Consider the following 18514-nt stretch of genomic DNA (forward strand, 5'->3'; position numbering starts at 1 on the left):
TTACTACACCGTAGTATTAACTTGTTAATATCATTAAATACTGACTTTGGGGCTTCGTTGCATCAGGATAAATGTGCATTTGAATATTCTACAGTTGTTGTCCAGAAGTGTACATACCCCAAAATGTTGCAGTTTCCCATTCATTGGGGTATGTCAACTTTTGCTGATAACACATTAATTGAATGAATACAGTTTAAACAACAACCACAATGATAAAAATCATTGATGCTTCAGGCACAGATACACAACACAACAACTGAGTCAATGCAGGTTCATTTTTAATAGTTGAGGAATAAAGCTCAGGAATTTCACAGAATTAGTTCTCATTAACAACTTTGTAGTGACAGAAAAGAATACAGGAGACATTGAATAAAGGGTGCTTAAAAAGGGGGTGTGTGTTGCCTGTTCCCATTTGTTGGTACAAATGCTTAAGTAAGGTGTGTGTACTGTTCTGACTGTTACATGTGCAGCCATCTTGGAGAGCAGTGGACATTTAACACAATAAAAAAATAACATCTTTAGTTCCTCTTCTAAGGCTGTCAGGGAAAAGATGGGCACAGACACTCAGATATCCCATGTCCAGAAACCATTACAGCCAGGATGGTAATTAGAAGATGGAACACAGCTGATACGTTTGGGGTTGAAAGGAGGTACCGTAGTATAGCTCTGTGTGATATTAAGTAGTTCTAGTGCACACAGTACATTATTAGAAATTCTTGACAAAGCTTGGAAAAAATAAAAAAGTCTAAGGCCTGAACCATATCAAAGCTTTGACTCCTCTAATCTCAAATGACAAAGCCAGTGTCGATGGCAGGTTCCCTCTGGGGTAGAAGCAGCAATAATAGCCCTCTGAGCAGCCAAACAGCCACCATCAGAACTACGCTTGCGATTAGGTCAAAGTTTTGATTACGGAAAGAACACATACGTCTAATATATTATCATATATGTAAAATAATATATTGGACATATATTGAACATCTGTGTTTCTTCCATATGGGTGATGCAGGCCTAAATTTCATAATTACAAAAAACACACAAAGAATTTGAAAAGTATCACACATACATCTTTTCAGGTTGGTAATTCAAGACATACTTAATGGTTTCCAACGATTTGATGATTTCAATTAGATTTTGTAAATATCAGGAGTTTGTTTCTCCTGTTTGAATATAAACATTTTATGAATACGGCTCTATGCCCCCCCCCCCCGAACACACAACAAAATATAGTCAAGTTAAGGAGAACTTGACAAGTGCCTCTGAATAGGAACAGGAAATTAGTCGGGAATTTGGAATTTAGTGATTTTTTAAAAATGCGTTAAGCAGCGTTAGCAAACAATGGCAATCAAAGCCAATCTGATTACTCTCTTCAAAGAACAGTTGACTAATTCCATTGCTTTCATATTGAAGGAGATTTATTTGGTTTCTTTAGTGTGAATTCATGGTTTAGGATAGATAGGATTGTTAATATCACTTTGGCAGTGTCCTCCGAATACAGAGAACGCCTTACCATAATCTTGGGCCAGGTTGGTTTCCAGATTAGTCAGACTCAGTTCCCAGAGTGTTCCGCTGATGTCGTTCGGACCTAGGTGAGCCTTCGACACCCACTTTTTAGAAATGTTGTCAAAGCAGCAAAAGGCATTCCAGAAATACGCTGGTATGTTCACCCTTTTGTTCATTAGACTGCTAGGATTGCTCGGCACTATTCCTGTCACGATGTACGCAATCTTATTAGTATCTAGTTGGCAATTTGTATTCATGTAGTTGAGAACAGCCCTCTCCATTTGATTCCACACCCCCCTGTTGAAGTGCCAGTGCTGTGGAGCCGCGTTGGTCAGGGTGAAGGTGGAGTACGCTGTGCACTGATTGTCTGCCTGGGACACGGGGTACAGGTGGCCCTTGTCATATGGAGATTTAACATAATCACTGTTGATGGCTTGATTCTGACCCAAGTTTTGGACATTGTTTTCATTTTTCATGTCAGGACCGCCGTTGTTGTCGTCAAGCTGTAAAAATGTTTTCAGTTATTCATTGATGAAGGAAACGCAAAGCAAAACAAAACAGACAGACAAACAAACAAACAATGCTCTGCAATGAATTGTAAAAGACATGGACACTTGTCATGTCCTAGTTAATAGCCGCACATCCCTCTCGCTCTTCAGACGGGTGTTTTTACATTGATGAATGCAGCAGGTGGACTGCAACAGGTAGGATAGTAGGACCCAGGGGAATCCTGTCTTTAAACACATTAGCTTCCCTATTCTTTTAATTTCTGTTTATTTGTTATAATTGTTTAATTGGCAATTTGGGTGCGTTATATAAATGAACCGTTTTGTCTAACTATATTCAAAGTTTTTGACATAGGAGGAGGGAGAGAATTGTGGGAACGGCGAGGATCATGGGAGTAGGGGGAAAGCGCACCAGTTTCAGAATTAGAGCAGAAGGATACCAGTCGGTGAAAACTATTAAGATCTTAACGTCATTGTGAGGAGGAGAAGGAAGGGGATGAGGGGGTGATAGAGGAGTGGGAGAAAAGGGGGAAACAGAAAAAAGCTGCTGAAAAGAGGTAGAAAGAAAAGTATTTCAGAAAGGGAGATTGAAGAAGGGACGGAGGAGGATGAGGAAGGATGAGAGTGATGTGAGAGTGTGTGGGAATTATGAAAGCTGTAGAGAAAGAAAAAAAATGGGGAGATAAATCCTCTTAAAATTGCTAAATGGATTAGAAGTGCAGTTGGGAATATTGAAAAGCAAATAAAATGCAGGGAGGTGATCTGTTGGTAGTTTTTAAAACTGAAGTTCATATGAGGAAATTACTGGAGTTAAAGATGTTAGATAAAGTGAAGATGAAACAAAGGGAGTCCTTTATGGAGTCCCCAAAGATATCTCAGAGGAAGAAATAAAGAGTAAATGAAGTTAAGAGATTTCAGATGTAAAAAGTCATTTATGGTAAAACAGTACATCCCAGTGCCATTGAGATGCTTTAAGTGTCAGGGATTCAGTCATGTGGCAGTGGTGTGTAAAAGTCAGATGAGCTCTTCAAACTGTGGTGAAAGCATGGGTATGAGGAGTGTAAAACAGATAAGAAGAAATGTCGGAATTAGAATAGTAGTGAAGGCAGCCATTTGAAATTTAATGGAATCAGACCAGAGTATATACATGATGTATTAAATACGAAAAGTTAAGAATGACTAGGGTACTAGTAATAATAATGGTGTTTTTAGTTGTACAATGGATTGCGCATGGTCAAGAGTTTCAAAAATATATTGACTCCTTTCTTGAGAAACCAGATGTAGTGTGTGTGTGTGTGCAAGAGACATGGTTAAAAAAAAAACATTTGGATTTTAAAATACCTGGGTGTGTGCGTATTAGGAAGGACGGGGAAGAAGGAAATGGGGGGAGGAGTTTGCATATTTATCAAGGAAGGTATAAAGTATGTGCAGGGGGTAACGCAATGTAAAAAATGGAAGCTATTATAGTGGATATTGTAGTAAATGAGAAAATGAGGGTAGTGATATATATATAATCCTCGTAAAATCGTTGATTTGGATGAATTAAAACTGATGATGAAAGCAGATCACAATTTACCGGTTTTGGTATGTGGAGATTTAAATGGACATAATGAGTTGTCGCGCAGTGGTAAAAGAGATAGGAATGGGAGCGTTACAGAAGAATGTATTGATTTTAGCAATTTAGTCATACTTAATAATGGGGAGGCGATGGATGCGTATACAGGGAATATGAGCAGTATTGATATTTCGTTAAGTTCTAGTATAGCAGGAAAGTGTGAATGGAAAGTTAATGAGTATTCATATGGGAGTGATCATTTTCCAATTGATATTAGCATGGGAGGAATGCATAGTGAGAATTGAAGAGAAAGTAGTGCTATGTGGAATTTTAAGAAAGCAAATTGGGTGTTGTATACATTTAAATATGATGAGGCTATCAATGATTCACTAGTTTCGAGTGATGTGCATGTTTTTTGTGAAAAAGTGACTGAAGCCATTATTAAGGTGGCAAATGAGACAATCCCAATTAAAAAACGTAGGAAGGTGGGGAGGAATCCTGTGCCTTGGTGGAGCAAGGAATGTGAGGTTGCAGTAAAGGATAGAAGTGTTCCCGAGTTGTAACTTAATTGGATCCTTGGTGATTACGTTTTCTATTTTACTCACACATGCTTGAATATAGAGGAGATACAGCACTTGCAAAGGACGTCACATTATTTTAAATATCTATATTTCTGCCAACAAGCTGATATCCGGTTAAATAAGCCATTAAAACAAAGAGAGAGTGAGAGCGAGAGAGGGGAGTACTATAGACAGTAAAGAGAAGTTTACAAGATTATATACAAAAGGTTAGTGAATTTAGGTTACCGTAGTGATTTTAGTTTACAGTATCAAAGTCTGACAGTCAAGGAAATACTTTTTGCTATCCATTCATTTTATTTATAGTTTTTTTATCTTCTTTTTCTTAGCATGCCTTTTTTGTATTCGTTTAAACTTAAAGGGCCTCCGTTCATTTTATGTAAACTATTATACCAATCTATACAATCTTCCTTTCCATTTTCCAAAAGTAATTAAAAAAAAACAAAAAATGACGCATTAGAAAACAAGTGTGTTTTCTATTTTTGGTCTTGGGAAAACTCCTCCATGTTTAGGCTCATCATAGGGATCGCTTTTTCATCAGCCAAAATACATTTCACAAATAATGTGCTGGACAAATAACTTAACAATATCTACAATTTCCTAGCTAACTACATTTACATTACACTGATGTGCCGCGTCTGCCAGATTTGAAAGGGTCTTGCCTCCACCTTTAACGCAAGGAGGTCTGGGACTTCAGCGCAAAAACACTTCTGCAGAAGTTTACTGTTTTGTACACTCCATCGAAGGGTGCAGTTTAGGGCACATGAAGCTCCCTTCACTCGTTCCCTAAGGAATTGGGACACTGCCTAAGATGGCCACCACAGTACTTATGCCCCTCAAGCGAGGGTCACATTTGAGGGAGGGTGCGGTTTAGGACGCAGCCTTATATAGAATTAGAGCGCATGAGAATGGGTTATGTATGCAATGTGGGGTTAGGGAAGTAGTGGAACACATGATGGGTGAATGTGCTAGATATAGGGAAGTGAGAATAGAGGTAGGGGATGAGTTTAGGGTTTTGAATGTACAAAATATTTTTTTTCAGGGAAGGTATATTGAATGGAAGTAGAATAGGTAGAGATATGGCTAGATATACAGGGAAATTTGTTAGGAAATCAGGAAGAATTAAGAATTTATAATAAAAAGGGGGTACAAAAGGCAAAGGGTTGTGCTCATAATAACGAGTATGGAAAATAAATAAATAAACTAGGGGGAAAAAACACACTTGATCAGTAGGTGGCGACAGTAAGCTTCGCTGGATGCTTGGTGGCCATTAACCAAACAGAAGAAGAACTATATTCAAACACTACCTGATTGGAGACTCTGCTGGGGTTGCTCCGTAGATAGAACTTTTCGTTCTGCTAACTTTGGTAAGCATGATTGCATCGCCTACTTTTCTGTGTATTTTTATGTTTGCTTCTTTGTGGGTTTGTTGTGTATTATGTTGGTAATTTGTAGGGAAAGGCTGGGTGGCGTATTGATTCCGTGTCCCTGCTGTGTTTGCCGAAGGTAAATATTGTTTCATACTTTGGTACGTTATTGTAAAGCAGTTTAAGTACGGTTTGAGTCCTGAGGAAGTGTAGCGGGTTGTATGTGTTTTAATTGTATTCTTTTATAATGGTAATACAGTCAAGCATGCAATGATTGATAGGCTTCAAATACTATGACTGTATTTCATTAATAGAGACTTTAAAGACGTGCAGTGAAAGGCAGCTATGTAGTTCTTTATTTTGCAGTAATACGTGTACAGGCACAGCGTCTGAAGGCTTCAGGGGAATATGTTGGTATTTAACTTGATTGCAGAGCTGATGTTAATTGTGTGCGCTGTTTTCACTAGGTTTTGTTTTCAGAGTGTTTTCACTTACCGAGTATTCACTTGAAAGAGATTTACTTTTATTCTTGCTTTCACTGATATTGTGTTTTGGAATTTATATTGTTGCGTTATTTTCGTTTATTTTCTGATTGTGTTTTGTTTGATATATATAGTCATATAGCATTAACATGGGGTCAATGCGTAGTGAGAAGCAGCCTCGATTTGATATATTATATATAAGGTTAGTTTTTGTACTGACGCTAAGGATTTTCTCTGTGTTGCTTTACTACACCGTAGTATTAACTTGTTAATATCATTAAATACTGACTGGACTTTGGGGCTTCGTTGCATCAGGATAAATGTGCATTTGAATATCTAGTCCCCCTATTAGGCAGCTAATACTGTTATGCACTAATTGCACTGAGACTGCTGCTATACATATTTATAGGAGATTATTGATCATTGCACCTTGTAGTTGCACATTGAGGCTGTTGTGTTATCTGTGTGTGTGTGTGTGTGTGTATATATATATATATGTATATATACACACACACACACAAATGAGAATGTTGATTAGTGTATAATTATTGCACCTTGCTATTTTGCACATGTGATTTGGCTGCTATACATAATGAAATCATTGATTTATGTACAATTATTGCACTTTGCTACTTTGCACATTGAAGCTGCTTTCTTATAGTAGGTTTGGATCTTTAAATAAGAGTACTGATAGAACTCGTGCATTTTGCACTTTAGTTATAGATGAACTGTCGGTGTGGTAAAGGAACGACTAAATACAATTAGATATTGGATATTTCACATGTTACACCAACCTAGCTGTCTCCCTTTATGATGGAATAGCACTAATTGTGTATTACTATTGTCTTAATTATAGTCTTGAGTTTCCTTAATGCATCAATGTAATGAATATTACTGGATTTGTTACCTTGTTTGACTTGCATGATACCATTTGAATTTTTATTCATCCCTTTTCCTTGTATTTTAATAAGCCGCTCCTTCGGGGCATTTCTGAACTGCATATATGTCTCTCTCATTTAATTGATGGGAATCTGTGCGGGGGGTTTCAATATTCAATTGTGTTTAAATACTCAATTTCCCTTTTATAATTATAACATCTAGTAAGGGTGGCGTAGTCGACTGTATTATCACTTACGATCCGTGGTCGGGGGCGTTGCATAAATCTTTCAGAATTACACCCTAGAACACAACATTCTACAGGAAACACTTCAGTGCCAACACCACTGCAACTGCACATAACCCTACTGTCGCAAGAGTTTGCTGACCTTATTTTTTATAAGACACAGAATTAAAGAAATCACCAGAAAGTGAAGAAAGCTCACCCATTTAAACAGACATTGACAGTTTTACTCCAATAAATAATGAAGATGATAATGAGAAGACCCATTCTTCTTGTGTGTGAAATCCTAGTAGTTTTGACACTCCCTCTTCTTTTATGATAATTCCACTTTATGGCTAATGTGCTCAGTACCAGTGTTTGTATGTTATCTATATTATAGTATTTATTGACTCTGTACTTTTTAATGTTCACTGTTGTCTGTGGCTGAATTTGTTATGGTGATCTTGAGGTTGTCACATTGTAATGTTTTTAATGTAGAAGACTCCCACTCCCGGGTGGACTGTACTGTAGGTACATTTGTGACAACGGTGAGGTTCTTTATCTCAAAGATAAATAAATAAATCAAACTGATGAAACGCACTCACCTTGGGTTCAATAAGCCAGTCGCTCTTTCTGCTGCACCTCTGAATGCCTCTGAATTTATATGCCGAGTACACAGGGATCATGTGAGTTGTGTCATAAAGAGTCGCAAACTGATAGAGGTTGTTGTATCTCTGACAGATCTTCTGGTAACGATCATGACCGCTCTGTGGGTTCACTTCTGTAAATATCGTTGGAGTGACAGGTTTTCCATTTTGATCTTTCCAAAAAAAATCAGGACACACTGAGAAAGATGCAACCACTTCAGTCAGAGCCAGCGCAGGCAGAGTGAGCAGGAGAAACAGCCCACAGACAAACCCCATCGTCGCTCGATGTCTCTCTCTCTCTCTCTCTCTCTCTTTCTCTCTCTCTCTCTCTCTCTCTCTCTCTCTCTCTCTCTCTCTCTCTCTCTCTCTCTCTCTCTCTCTCTCTCTCTCTCTCTCTCTCTCTCTCTCACTCGCTGGATGGCTGGCTGTTTGTCTGTCTCTCTCTCTCTCTGTCTGGCTGTCTGGCTGGCTGTCTGGCCGTTTGTCTGTCTCTAAAGAGTGAATGGAAGCTGGAAGTTAGAAGCCAGGGCTCTGGGAGCAGTCTCTTGAAACCCTTCAGGACATGACATATATATACTGGTCAGTCCAGCCCACAGCCCAGACACAGGTACACTGAGAGCACTCCCATTGGCCCACAAGAATGCAGAGTTTGCATGACATGACTAGATTACTCATCTGTTTCAAGGAAGGAAAGGAAATTGGGGACATTGAAATATGAAGATATAACATGTCAAATAACTAGAACAATGAGCCCTCACTTGAAATGCACAAGTGTGTCAATTGTTTTGCCTCATGGATTAATTTTCATTATATCTGCGCAGGTTTGAACAAAGGTACTGTTTTAAAGTTGATTTTTCAACCAGCTCAAAAGGGGGGTAAATCCTGAGTGCTCTCGTCATGCCAATAAAGCACTTTGAATTTGAACACAGTTCAGCACACACGGGTCACATCTGTATTACTGTCTTGATAAAACTGGTAATCAGTGATAATAATTTGTGCCTTCAATACCCCCCTCCCCCATGCAGGGGCACTGTACAATATTATTATTATCCTGTTTGCTGGCTTGTATTGTTGCTCACTAGTTTAAAAAAAAAAAAAGTAAGCCGCCGTGGATAAATGTTAATAAAGAATGCAATGCATTTGTTGCGCCTCCTCCTCCTATTTTAAACTGCAATTGCTTTTTGTTTATTGAACATCGTGGTTATTGTGTTTGTGATTATTGCTGTCAAAGCTGTAATTCGCATTGTTAAACTAATGATCTGACTGACAGCTTTACACGGCCCGGCTTGAACAAAACCTCTTGTTCGTCGAGGAACACACTGATTTGCATCAAATAAATACACACTGCCTGCTGGATACGAAAAAGACTGTCAATACTCATACTGTAAATGGTTATGATCTTGTATACTGTAGGTACTGAAAAGAAATCAAAAGTGAGAAGATACATGTATGCGTGTTATATATTGCATATTTAAGCACATACATTTCTATTTGTTTACTGTATATCACTGCAAAAAGAAGTTTGAGATTTTTGACATTAACAGTGAGCGTTGGTCCACAAAGTTGTTCTTCAATTACTACACTTCTTCATAATGCAAAGTCATTTACTGACAGGTGGGGAAAAGCTATTATTAATCCTTTGTGTTAATGTAAGAAACCCCTGCAATAAGGATGTATCAGACAGCAGTACATCTACAAGCGAAAAAAAAAAAAAAAAAAAGCTTTTTAACTTTTGTTAATGAAATGGATCAATAGTAATATATGTTTTGGAAAGTATAAGACATGACTGAAAAGGATCATCTCCTCCCTCCTCAACACCTCTCTACTTTCTGGTATCTTTCCCTCTGCCTTCAAAAAAGCCTCTATCACTCCCCTCCTCAAAAAACCTACCCTCGACCCCACCTCCCTCCAGAGCTACCGTCCTGTCTCCCTCCTACCCTTCCTCTCCAAAACCCTCGAGCGGACTGTACACTGCCAGCTCTCTGTTTTCCTGTCCAACCACTCTCTGCTTGACCCTCTCCAATCTGGCTTCCACTCTGCTCACTCCACTGAAACTGCTCTCCTGTCTGTCACCAACTCACTTAAGTGTGCCCGAGCTGCCTCTCTCTCCTCTGTCCTAATTCTCCTCGACCTCTCTGCTGCCTTTGACACTGTTGATCACTCTATTCTACTATCATCTCTTGCTGACCTGGGGATTTCTGGCACTGCTCTGGCCTGGTTCTCCTCCTACCTCTCCAACCGCACTTACCAGGTAACCTGGTGTGGAGCAACCTCCACACCTCACCCTCTCTTAACTGGAGTCCCCCAAGGGTCAGTCTTGGGTCCTCTCCTGTTCTCTCTCTACACCCGCTCCCTGGGCCCCCTCATCGCATCCTATGGTTTCTCATACCATTTCTATGCTGATGATGCTCAGATTTTCCTCTCCTTCCCCACCTCTGACTCCACCATCTCTACCTGTCTGTCTGCTATTTCCTCCTGGATGCACTTGCATCACCTCAAACTCAACCTCTCTAAATCTGACCTCCTTTTCTTTCCCTCCTCCTCCCCCTCCTCTGATCTCTCTACCTCTGTTCCTCTGGAATCTACCACACTCTCTCCCTCTTCCTCCGCTAAGAACCTTGGAGTCACCCTGGACCCCTGCCTCTCTTATTTCCAGCACATCTCCACTCTGGCATGCACTTGCCGATTCTTCCTGAGCAACATCCGAAGAATCCGACCCTTCCTCACCAACTATGCTACCCAGCTCCTGGTCCAGGCCCTGGTACTCTCCCGCCTAGACTACTGCAACTCCCTCCTGGCTGGCCTCCCTGCGTCTGCCACCCGTCCACTCCAGCTCATCCAGAACTCTGCTGCCCGCCTGGTGTTCTCTCTGCCTCGCTTCACCCACGCTACTCCACTACTCCGCTCGCTCCACTGGCTCCCGATCACCGCTCGCATCCAGTTCAAGACTCTTGTACTAGCCTACAGATGACTTGACCAGACTGCACCCAGCTACCTCCAGACCCTCATCTCTCCCTACACCCCCACTCGACCTCTCCGCTCCGCCTGCACTAGAAGACTGGATCTACCACCGCTACGCTCCCCTGCCTCCAGAGCCCGCTCCTTCTCCACCCTTGCTCCGCAGTGGTGGAATGACCTTCCTACAGATGTCAGGACTGCCCAGTCCCTGACCACATTCCGGCGCCTCCTTAAGACTCACCTCTTTAAACAGCACCTGTAGAACTCCTCTGTTTGTATCCTGGGACACTATCACCCTTCATGTAAATGTGCTTTATTTTGCTCTTATCTGCCCCCTATTTTACTGCATTTAATCCTGTACTTCAGAATACTGTAATCTGCCAAGTGTTTAACCTGAAGTACTTTGTATTTAATCACATCCTGATGTCACTATCACTATTTAATCATATCCTGATGTAACTATCACTATTTAATCATATCCTGATGTAACTATCACTATTTAATCATATCCTGATGTTACTATCACTATTATCTGCTGTATTATTGAATTGTGGTTTGTCACACTTGAACAAAAGTTATTGTATTTCTTGCTCTTATTGGATAACTTGTATTGTAACACTTGAAATGTATTTGCTTACGATTGTAAGTCGCCCTGGATAAGGGCGTCTGCTAAGAAAGAAATAATAATATGTAGCTTTTTGCTTATTAGCAACTTTCTGATAATGGCAACTTGTTTGATGGCTACCAAGAGGTTGCTAATTCTGCCCTTCATACTGTACAATGGAACTCAGTTTAAAAGTTAAAATGAACACAAAGACAAGAAGGAAGTTATACAGCAAGACTGTGAAGGGTTAACTCAGTGTGTTGCAACAGCCTGGAGGTAAAACTTCTGAAATATCATTACTTGGAAACAGGAGTGGTAGGATTTTACAGTTAATGTCTGTATTGAGTAAATATCTCACACAAAATGGTTCTGCAAAAACATCCTGTCGAAACTTAAGGGCAGCAGTGTGGAGTAGTGGTTAGGGCTCTGGACTCTTAACCAGAGTGTTGTGGGTTCAATCCCTAGTGGGGGACACTGCTGCTGTACCCTTGAGCAAGGTATTTTAACTAGATTGCTCCAGTAAAAACCCAACTGTATAAATGGGTAATTGTATGTAAAAAAAATTATGTGATATCTGTATAATGTGAAATAATGTATAATATGATATCTTGCAACAATTGTAAGTCGCCCTGGATAAGGGCTTCTGCTAAGAAATAAATAATAATAAAAAATAATAATAAAGTTCGGGAGGAAAGACAACAGCCAGCTTCTAGGAAGGGGGGGAGGGGCTCTCACTAGCACTCTCTTATACCCTGCTCCCAGTGTCTCACACTGCAAGGTCATTCTTTTTAAGTGTCTCACACTGCAAGATCATTCTTTTTAAGTGTCTCACACTGCAAGGTCATTCTTTTTAAGTGTCTCACACTGCAAGAAGTCATTCTTTTTGAGTGTCTCACACTGCAAGAATTCATTCTTTTTAAGTGTCTCACACTGCAAGAAGTCATTCTTTTTGAGTGTCTCACACTGCAAGAAGTGATTCTTTTTAAGTGTACACACGCTAAAATGTTTCTGTCCAAACAAAATCTTCACTTTTATGGATAAATATTTCCATAAATTTGTGCATAGGAAGAAAAAGAATCCTGTGGGAAGCATCTATTGAAAAGGTGGCCAGTTAATAAAGTCCATGTGACGGAAATATAATGAGTTCTGGTTGTAAATCTCCCTCTCGACCTGTGAGGGTACTAAGTAGCGAAAGGGAAAGGCTTTGGACAGGTTGGTCTGACAGATAATTCCCTGGGTTGGGAGGTCAGTCAGCCTGGAAAAAGACGAGACTCTGATGTGGGAACGTATTGACCTGGAAGGTAAACGAGGTAGCAGCTGCAAGCAATAGAATTCAGCTGTAATCGTTTACCAAGGGGTCATGCATAAACGCATAAAAGGGGCCGGAGAATTATAAATCTTTTCCTTCACTTGGGTTTCAGCGATACGAGGAGACGGGAAGGACCGGGAGATATCCCCAAAATAAAATAGAGTTTGTGAGTGTTTTGTTGGTGTTTTCCATTTAGTAATTGTCTGTGTTTGTTTTGTTTAATAGCAATAGACGGCTAAACAAATCCAGAGCTGTCGCCAGGGGCCAGCACAAAGCCGGATCACCACAGCACTTGTTTTCACCAATAGCACGTAATATATTGTACTTCATCACAAGCACTGAGAGCACTCACTTTGGACCTGTGATCGTGTGTGTCTAATTGTGTGTGTGTGTTGTACCGTGTTTATTGTTTGCAGGACTGCAACCCTTTTTCATTACTGTGCAATACACATTGCTGTGTATTGCCAGCTCATTATTTTTTTCAGGCTGGTCATCAGACAATTGGATTTCTAATCATTAAAACCCTCATTTCACCCGTACTTTGTTGTCTGTTTGTTATTTGGAATTACTGCATCCGCACTGCACCTGCTATACACCTGCTACTAATTACCACTTTGCCACACGTGGTGTCAGACACGGGATGGATCGCAACGCGCTAGCGGAGCTGCTGGAGGCGCTGGATTTCACCATCAATATTGGACTTTCTTCAGGACTTCATTTTTCGTTGGTGAGATTATTCCTTTTCTGTTGGCTGTTTTTTCAGCTTTATTTTGATACTTTGGTGTTATTTTCAGTTTTGTTCTTTTGTTACTTTGCTGGACTTCCATTTCATCAACCATTGCCTTCAAGACTGTCTTTGTAATTGTTTCCCCTGTAATCATCCATTCACCTTTGTCTTTTTTTGTGTTGTACTTAAGAACATAGAACATAAGAAAGTTTACAAACGAGAGGAGGCCATTCAGCCCATCTTGCTTGTTTGGTTGTTAGTAGCTTATTGATCCCAGAATCTTTGCTTCTAATGGTTGAAGACGGGTTGAAGCGGGTGAGGCTTTGTACCCATCACTACTGCATTCCTGTCTCTGAGTCTCGTCACTCTGGCTACCCTGCCACATGCCCCTATCCTGGAATCGTCCCCTCCATGTATAACCAAAAGCACAGTTGCTTTTTTATCATCCTTCACAAATGGACTGCATGTAAAAAAGAAAGAAAAGTACAAGTCTTTGGTGCTGTCTGTGCAAGGCAAGTAAAGAATATAACTGAAAAACAATTATATAATGAAGACAACAACTCTATATATGGTTATATCTGCATAGCAACACAATGTAAGTGAATGCCACAAGCCTCAACATGTCAAGTTGTTTTGTCCTTACAGAAGTTGGGAGTATCCCTCAGTTTCTTGGAATTAGATTAGAACTTTCCTTTTTATCTGTATCACATTTCCTTAAATTGCAATGCTATGTTGATAACAGTCGACTCTGCATAATTGCATAGGCTTGGTACTAGTTGATGTCAAGCACAAAACTAGTGTATGCCAGCAGTAAGCTTTTACAAAGGGATACAATGACAATATATTTTTTTTTCAGAGAAAGTTGAACTGCAGTGTACATAACTGTAGGATGATAGAACAAAGAAAAGAAAAGAATAAGTTGATGCACACAGAGTCATTAAATGATTAAAAACGATTTATTTCTGGACATTTCGGGCAAAGCCCTTCTTCGGCTGTGTAGAAAGAAAAGTAAACACAATGAGGTATAGTTGTTGATTTATGAAAATCCTAAAGATGATAAAGAACGTCCATTCCAAAAGGATCCACATTTCCAGAGTCTAATGCTAATTTAATAACTCAACTGATCACAAGGACCAGCACTATCTTAATAGGTTTCAGCTTTTGTCTTTCTCCTCCCCTCTCCAAAAGTACAAAGGATTCTGTGTTGTCGACCCAACCCCCAGATGAACAAGCAAGGAACACAACCAGGTCATTCATTATTTACTCTATTAATCATTTACATTAATAGCAGCACTATAAACCCAAAGATATAATTAGAATAATGTTAGAATGTTAGACGTTAGAATAATGACTAATAGTAGCAGGTTAATAATGCGTTTGCCTAATTATTCAGATCCCTGTACAGTTAATAATGTTTATATAGTTGGATATTTTTTTTTCCATTATTATGCGGTAAGATAACATTTTACGTTTTAGTAATAGTAGCAGGTTAATAATGCGTTTGCCTAGTATGGCAATATGCAAATTAAGTGGCAGTAAACAGCTCTAACAACCCATCTACTAACAATAGATCACACAAGATAAATCCAAAGGCCTCTTTAACAAAATATTAAAGCTTAACGTCCATATTGAGTCCACAGAAAGGGTTTTTACAGATTTGCTTTGACATTGTCTCTTGTGTTCACTGCCAAGCCGCTGCCATCAGTTCTACATCATATTTTTGAAACGCCAAGGTATTTTTTTTAAATGCTCAGACTTCAAACCCAGTGGAGCTAGTGCAGTCTCCTCACTCTGACTACCCTATCATTATGCAATTATGCAGAATTAAATGCACTGTATCACCGACTTCAGGACCACTCAGTCATGCAATAAAGCGAATTCTGCATTTAAAAGATATGCATTTAACCAAATCACATAACCATAGACAATCATGTATTAAAAAACGGGACCAGTTAATGTTGTGCAATTAAACAACATATTCAATTATCACAAATAAGAGGAGTCGACTGTACAATCTAAGAAAAAAGGGTTCTTTAAAGTTCTATATAGAACCTTTTAGTTCTAAGGGTACCCTTGAAAGAACCCTTATGATAAAATGGTTCTTTATAGAACTCTAAGGTTAAAGGTTCTTTATAGAACCATTCTACACAGATTTTTGTTTTTTGCACGCATCTCCATGCTCCATGTTGACGCTGCTCAAGAAAATCCTGTTAATTTCAATTTCTGTCAGAGAAGTTTTTGAGGTAAGCAGTATGGGGAATTATTTAAATCCCTGTACAGTTAATAATGTTGATATAGTTAGAGAACGTTTTTCCATTATTATGCAGTAAGATAATGTTTTAGGTTTAGATGGGTTATAGAGAGATGTTTTAGTATCAATATTGTAAATATGTTTAGGAATACTCATAGAACTTTCAAACAATTTATCACAAAAAATAGTTATGTAAACTAAAAGAACGTGCATGAACATGTCGGCAGTAGACAGAAGAAAGCTTCTAAATAAGTTTACTCTTACTAGGATTTTTTTCTGTTAGCTCTATGCATAGATTTCTCAACTTTGAATTGTTACCAAAGTACAATGCACATATAGGCCTCCAGTACCAACGTACCGTAGTTGGTATTTTTTGTTGTATTTCAAGTGAAATATAATTTCACAAAATATTATAAACGCTCTATATGTACTAATATAAACCTAATCCATACACATTCAATTATAACTGCCTTTTTCACACTGCAAGAAGCATCTATTGAAAAGGTGCCCAGTTAATTAAGTCCATCACAAATGCTTGATTGAAAACTGCCATTAATAGCCAAACACATGATTAAAAATAGCCCAAAAGTGTAAGCTATTTAGCCCAAAATATTGTTCTTGTGTGCTCTAAACTTCCTGCAATGCCATGTGACACTTTTCACTGACAAGGTCAAAATGTATAACACTAAACTCTCATAATATATTATAAGCCATGGCGTTTTTTTTTTATTTTTTTTTTCTTCCGTCCATTGGATAAGGGCGTCTGCTAAGAAATAAAATAATAATAATATTAATAATAATAAAAAACCCACGTGCCTGTGTACGTTTAAAATACACCACCTGCTACTCCCAAACACAAACAAAAGCTCCCTTTTTATAGGATGCAGTTTGGGCTAATTGATCATCAATCAAATCATTAACCTAGCTGCATCCTCACCTGGGCAGTCTTCATCAGGGATGGAGCTGGAAATGAATTCCATCCCTGCCACACTGTTATAGTAAAACAATGGCTCTGAAAGAAGACAGCTAACCGTGACGTAACTGAATGGATGTCAAGAAAATAATAATTCCAAATCTAATAATAATACCATGAAGCAATTACTGAAGAGGGGATGCCCCTCTTTGGGTATCTGCCGAGAAATAAGTGGCCCAACTAGATTTAACCCATTAAATTCAAGGCTAATTATTCAACATAGATAAATACATTTATGCAAATAAGAAGCTGATTGAATAAGAAGCCAATCTTCAGCCTTGTGAAAAATGTCTCAACAGCTCCACACTCTAAAAAGATAGTGGTGGCTTCACTGCACACCCTGTGCTTTAAAAAGAGCCCCCACCCTCCCCCTTCTTGTTGCTTAGAAAATTGACTAAATATGCAAAACCTAGCTAGTAAGCCTAGATGCTTTGTTTAGACACATACTTCCTCTTAAAAGACCTGTTTCTCAGAAGCAGTTATTTTGTAGTTTGCGGTTAGGACACAGAACATCTTTTAGTCAGCATTCCCTGAAACTGTTTCAGAACTCAACTTAGACATGCATAATAGTTTCTTGTCCTAAAATACATCTTCTTGTAACTATAAAGGTTTTAAGATTGCATGAGAATGATCAGAAATCCTGGTCTGCAGGGTTAGAGACTTATTTCAAGTGGAGTCAAATGTAAAATTCTGTAATATATTCAATATAAAGAAACTGTAACTCTACCAGAAACAATAACAAATCTTCTGTCGGTCTGCACCAATGGTTATTTTCCTCAAGAGGAAGCCAGGCCACTTTAAAATAAACTGTTGGTCAAAGGTGAAAAGGGCAGTCATTTCCCATTAGAATAAAATAAACTAGGGTGGCACTAGGGTGGCACCGTGGCACAAGGGTTAGTGCTGCTGCCTCACAGCTCCAGGCCATGGGTTTCACATCTTGTCTGTCTATTAATGCATAGGTTAGTGAATTAGAGCGATCATTCCTTCCAGAATCGGTTTCCCTTGACATGCAGTATTTCAGGTAATTTACCACCGTTTAGTGCATGATCGTGGTTATTTTTTGTTTTTTTTTTCTTGTGTGCTTGAGGACAACAGATTTTGTGTTCATTTTAATACATGCACTGTGTTGAAACATTAGGAGAAACCCAGGCAGCACTGTGTTGGAATATTTAGGAGGGACACACTAGTATCCTACACCGAAAGTGCAAAAACGTCTTAGTACAATAAAATATCATTCATGACTTATGACACAATTAATCACATGACAAATGCTCAAAATATGAAACACATAAAAACCCACTGAATCGTATTCAATCAATATATTAAATGATATAGTTATTTAAGTTCCAATTAGATGTTCAGATTTTGGTTCTGATGTAAGTTCTAAGAGATCAGAGCATGTCGCTTCTACTGGTCCAATGAACAATGAAAAATGATTGCAGCCGCTTCTTAAAGATCACAGTGTGAAAGTTTTGTCAAGGGAACTTGTCCAGGTAAATAGTTAACAACAACAACACATATACACATAGGCTACATTAATGATATAAGTGTTGTAGTAGTGGCTAATTGGGTTTAATGGCAATTTGTAAATTCCCAGAACTCAGACCAGCGTGTTACGCATAGTGGCTGATCACGGACAGCAGAGAGGTAAAGAGACCTGACACAGTTGAAGTCTCCACACGCTTCAGAAAGAGAGAGAGAGAGAGAGAGCGAGAGAGAGAGAGAGAGAGAGAGAGAGCGAGAGAGCAACAGCGACAGGAGAAAGAGACACCCAATACACAACCTGTGTTTCCCACCACACCCCGTTTACAAGTATATTACAGTTTGCAATGATATTCCAACAGCTTTAAACACTTACAAATGTTCATATGGAGAATATGTTTTGGGGACCAATTGTTACCAGGACCAATTATCGCAGGGGTGAATTGTCACAGGGACCAATTATTGTGAGGACCAAT

The 18514-nt window shown here is 39.1% G+C and overlaps 1 protein-coding gene across 1 annotated transcript; it reads right to left on the bottom strand.

Annotated features, from left to right (window-relative positions):
* Window positions 1-267: 267 nt before the first annotated feature.
* LOC131708122 (endonuclease domain-containing 1 protein-like) lies at window positions 268-8255 on the bottom strand. The gene is made up of 2 exons (XM_059010307.1): window positions 7693-8255; window positions 268-2003 (listed from the first exon to the last, which is right to left on the bottom strand). Exons 1-2 carry the CDS (start codon window positions 8008-8010, stop codon window positions 1437-1439), a joined length of 885 nt encoding a protein of 294 aa, XP_058866290.1. The 5' UTR covers window positions 8011-8255; the 3' UTR covers window positions 268-1436.
* Between the last annotated feature and the right edge of the window lie 10259 nt (window positions 8256-18514).

The sequence above is a fragment of the Acipenser ruthenus genome, chromosome 40 (assembly GCF_902713425.1).
Source record: "Acipenser ruthenus chromosome 40, fAciRut3.2 maternal haplotype, whole genome shotgun sequence".
Classification (NCBI taxonomy): Eukaryota; Metazoa; Chordata; class Actinopteri; order Acipenseriformes; family Acipenseridae; genus Acipenser; species Acipenser ruthenus.

Coding starts and splice junctions, on each gene's coding strand:
- LOC131708122 (XM_059010307.1), bottom strand. CDS start 8,010: ATGGGGTTTGTCTGTGGGCTGTTTCTCCTGCTCACTCTGCCTGCGCTG. Junction 2,004..7,692: donor ACTGGCTTATTGAACCCAAG/GTGAGTGCGTTT, acceptor ACATTTTTACAG/CTTGACGACAACAACGGCGG.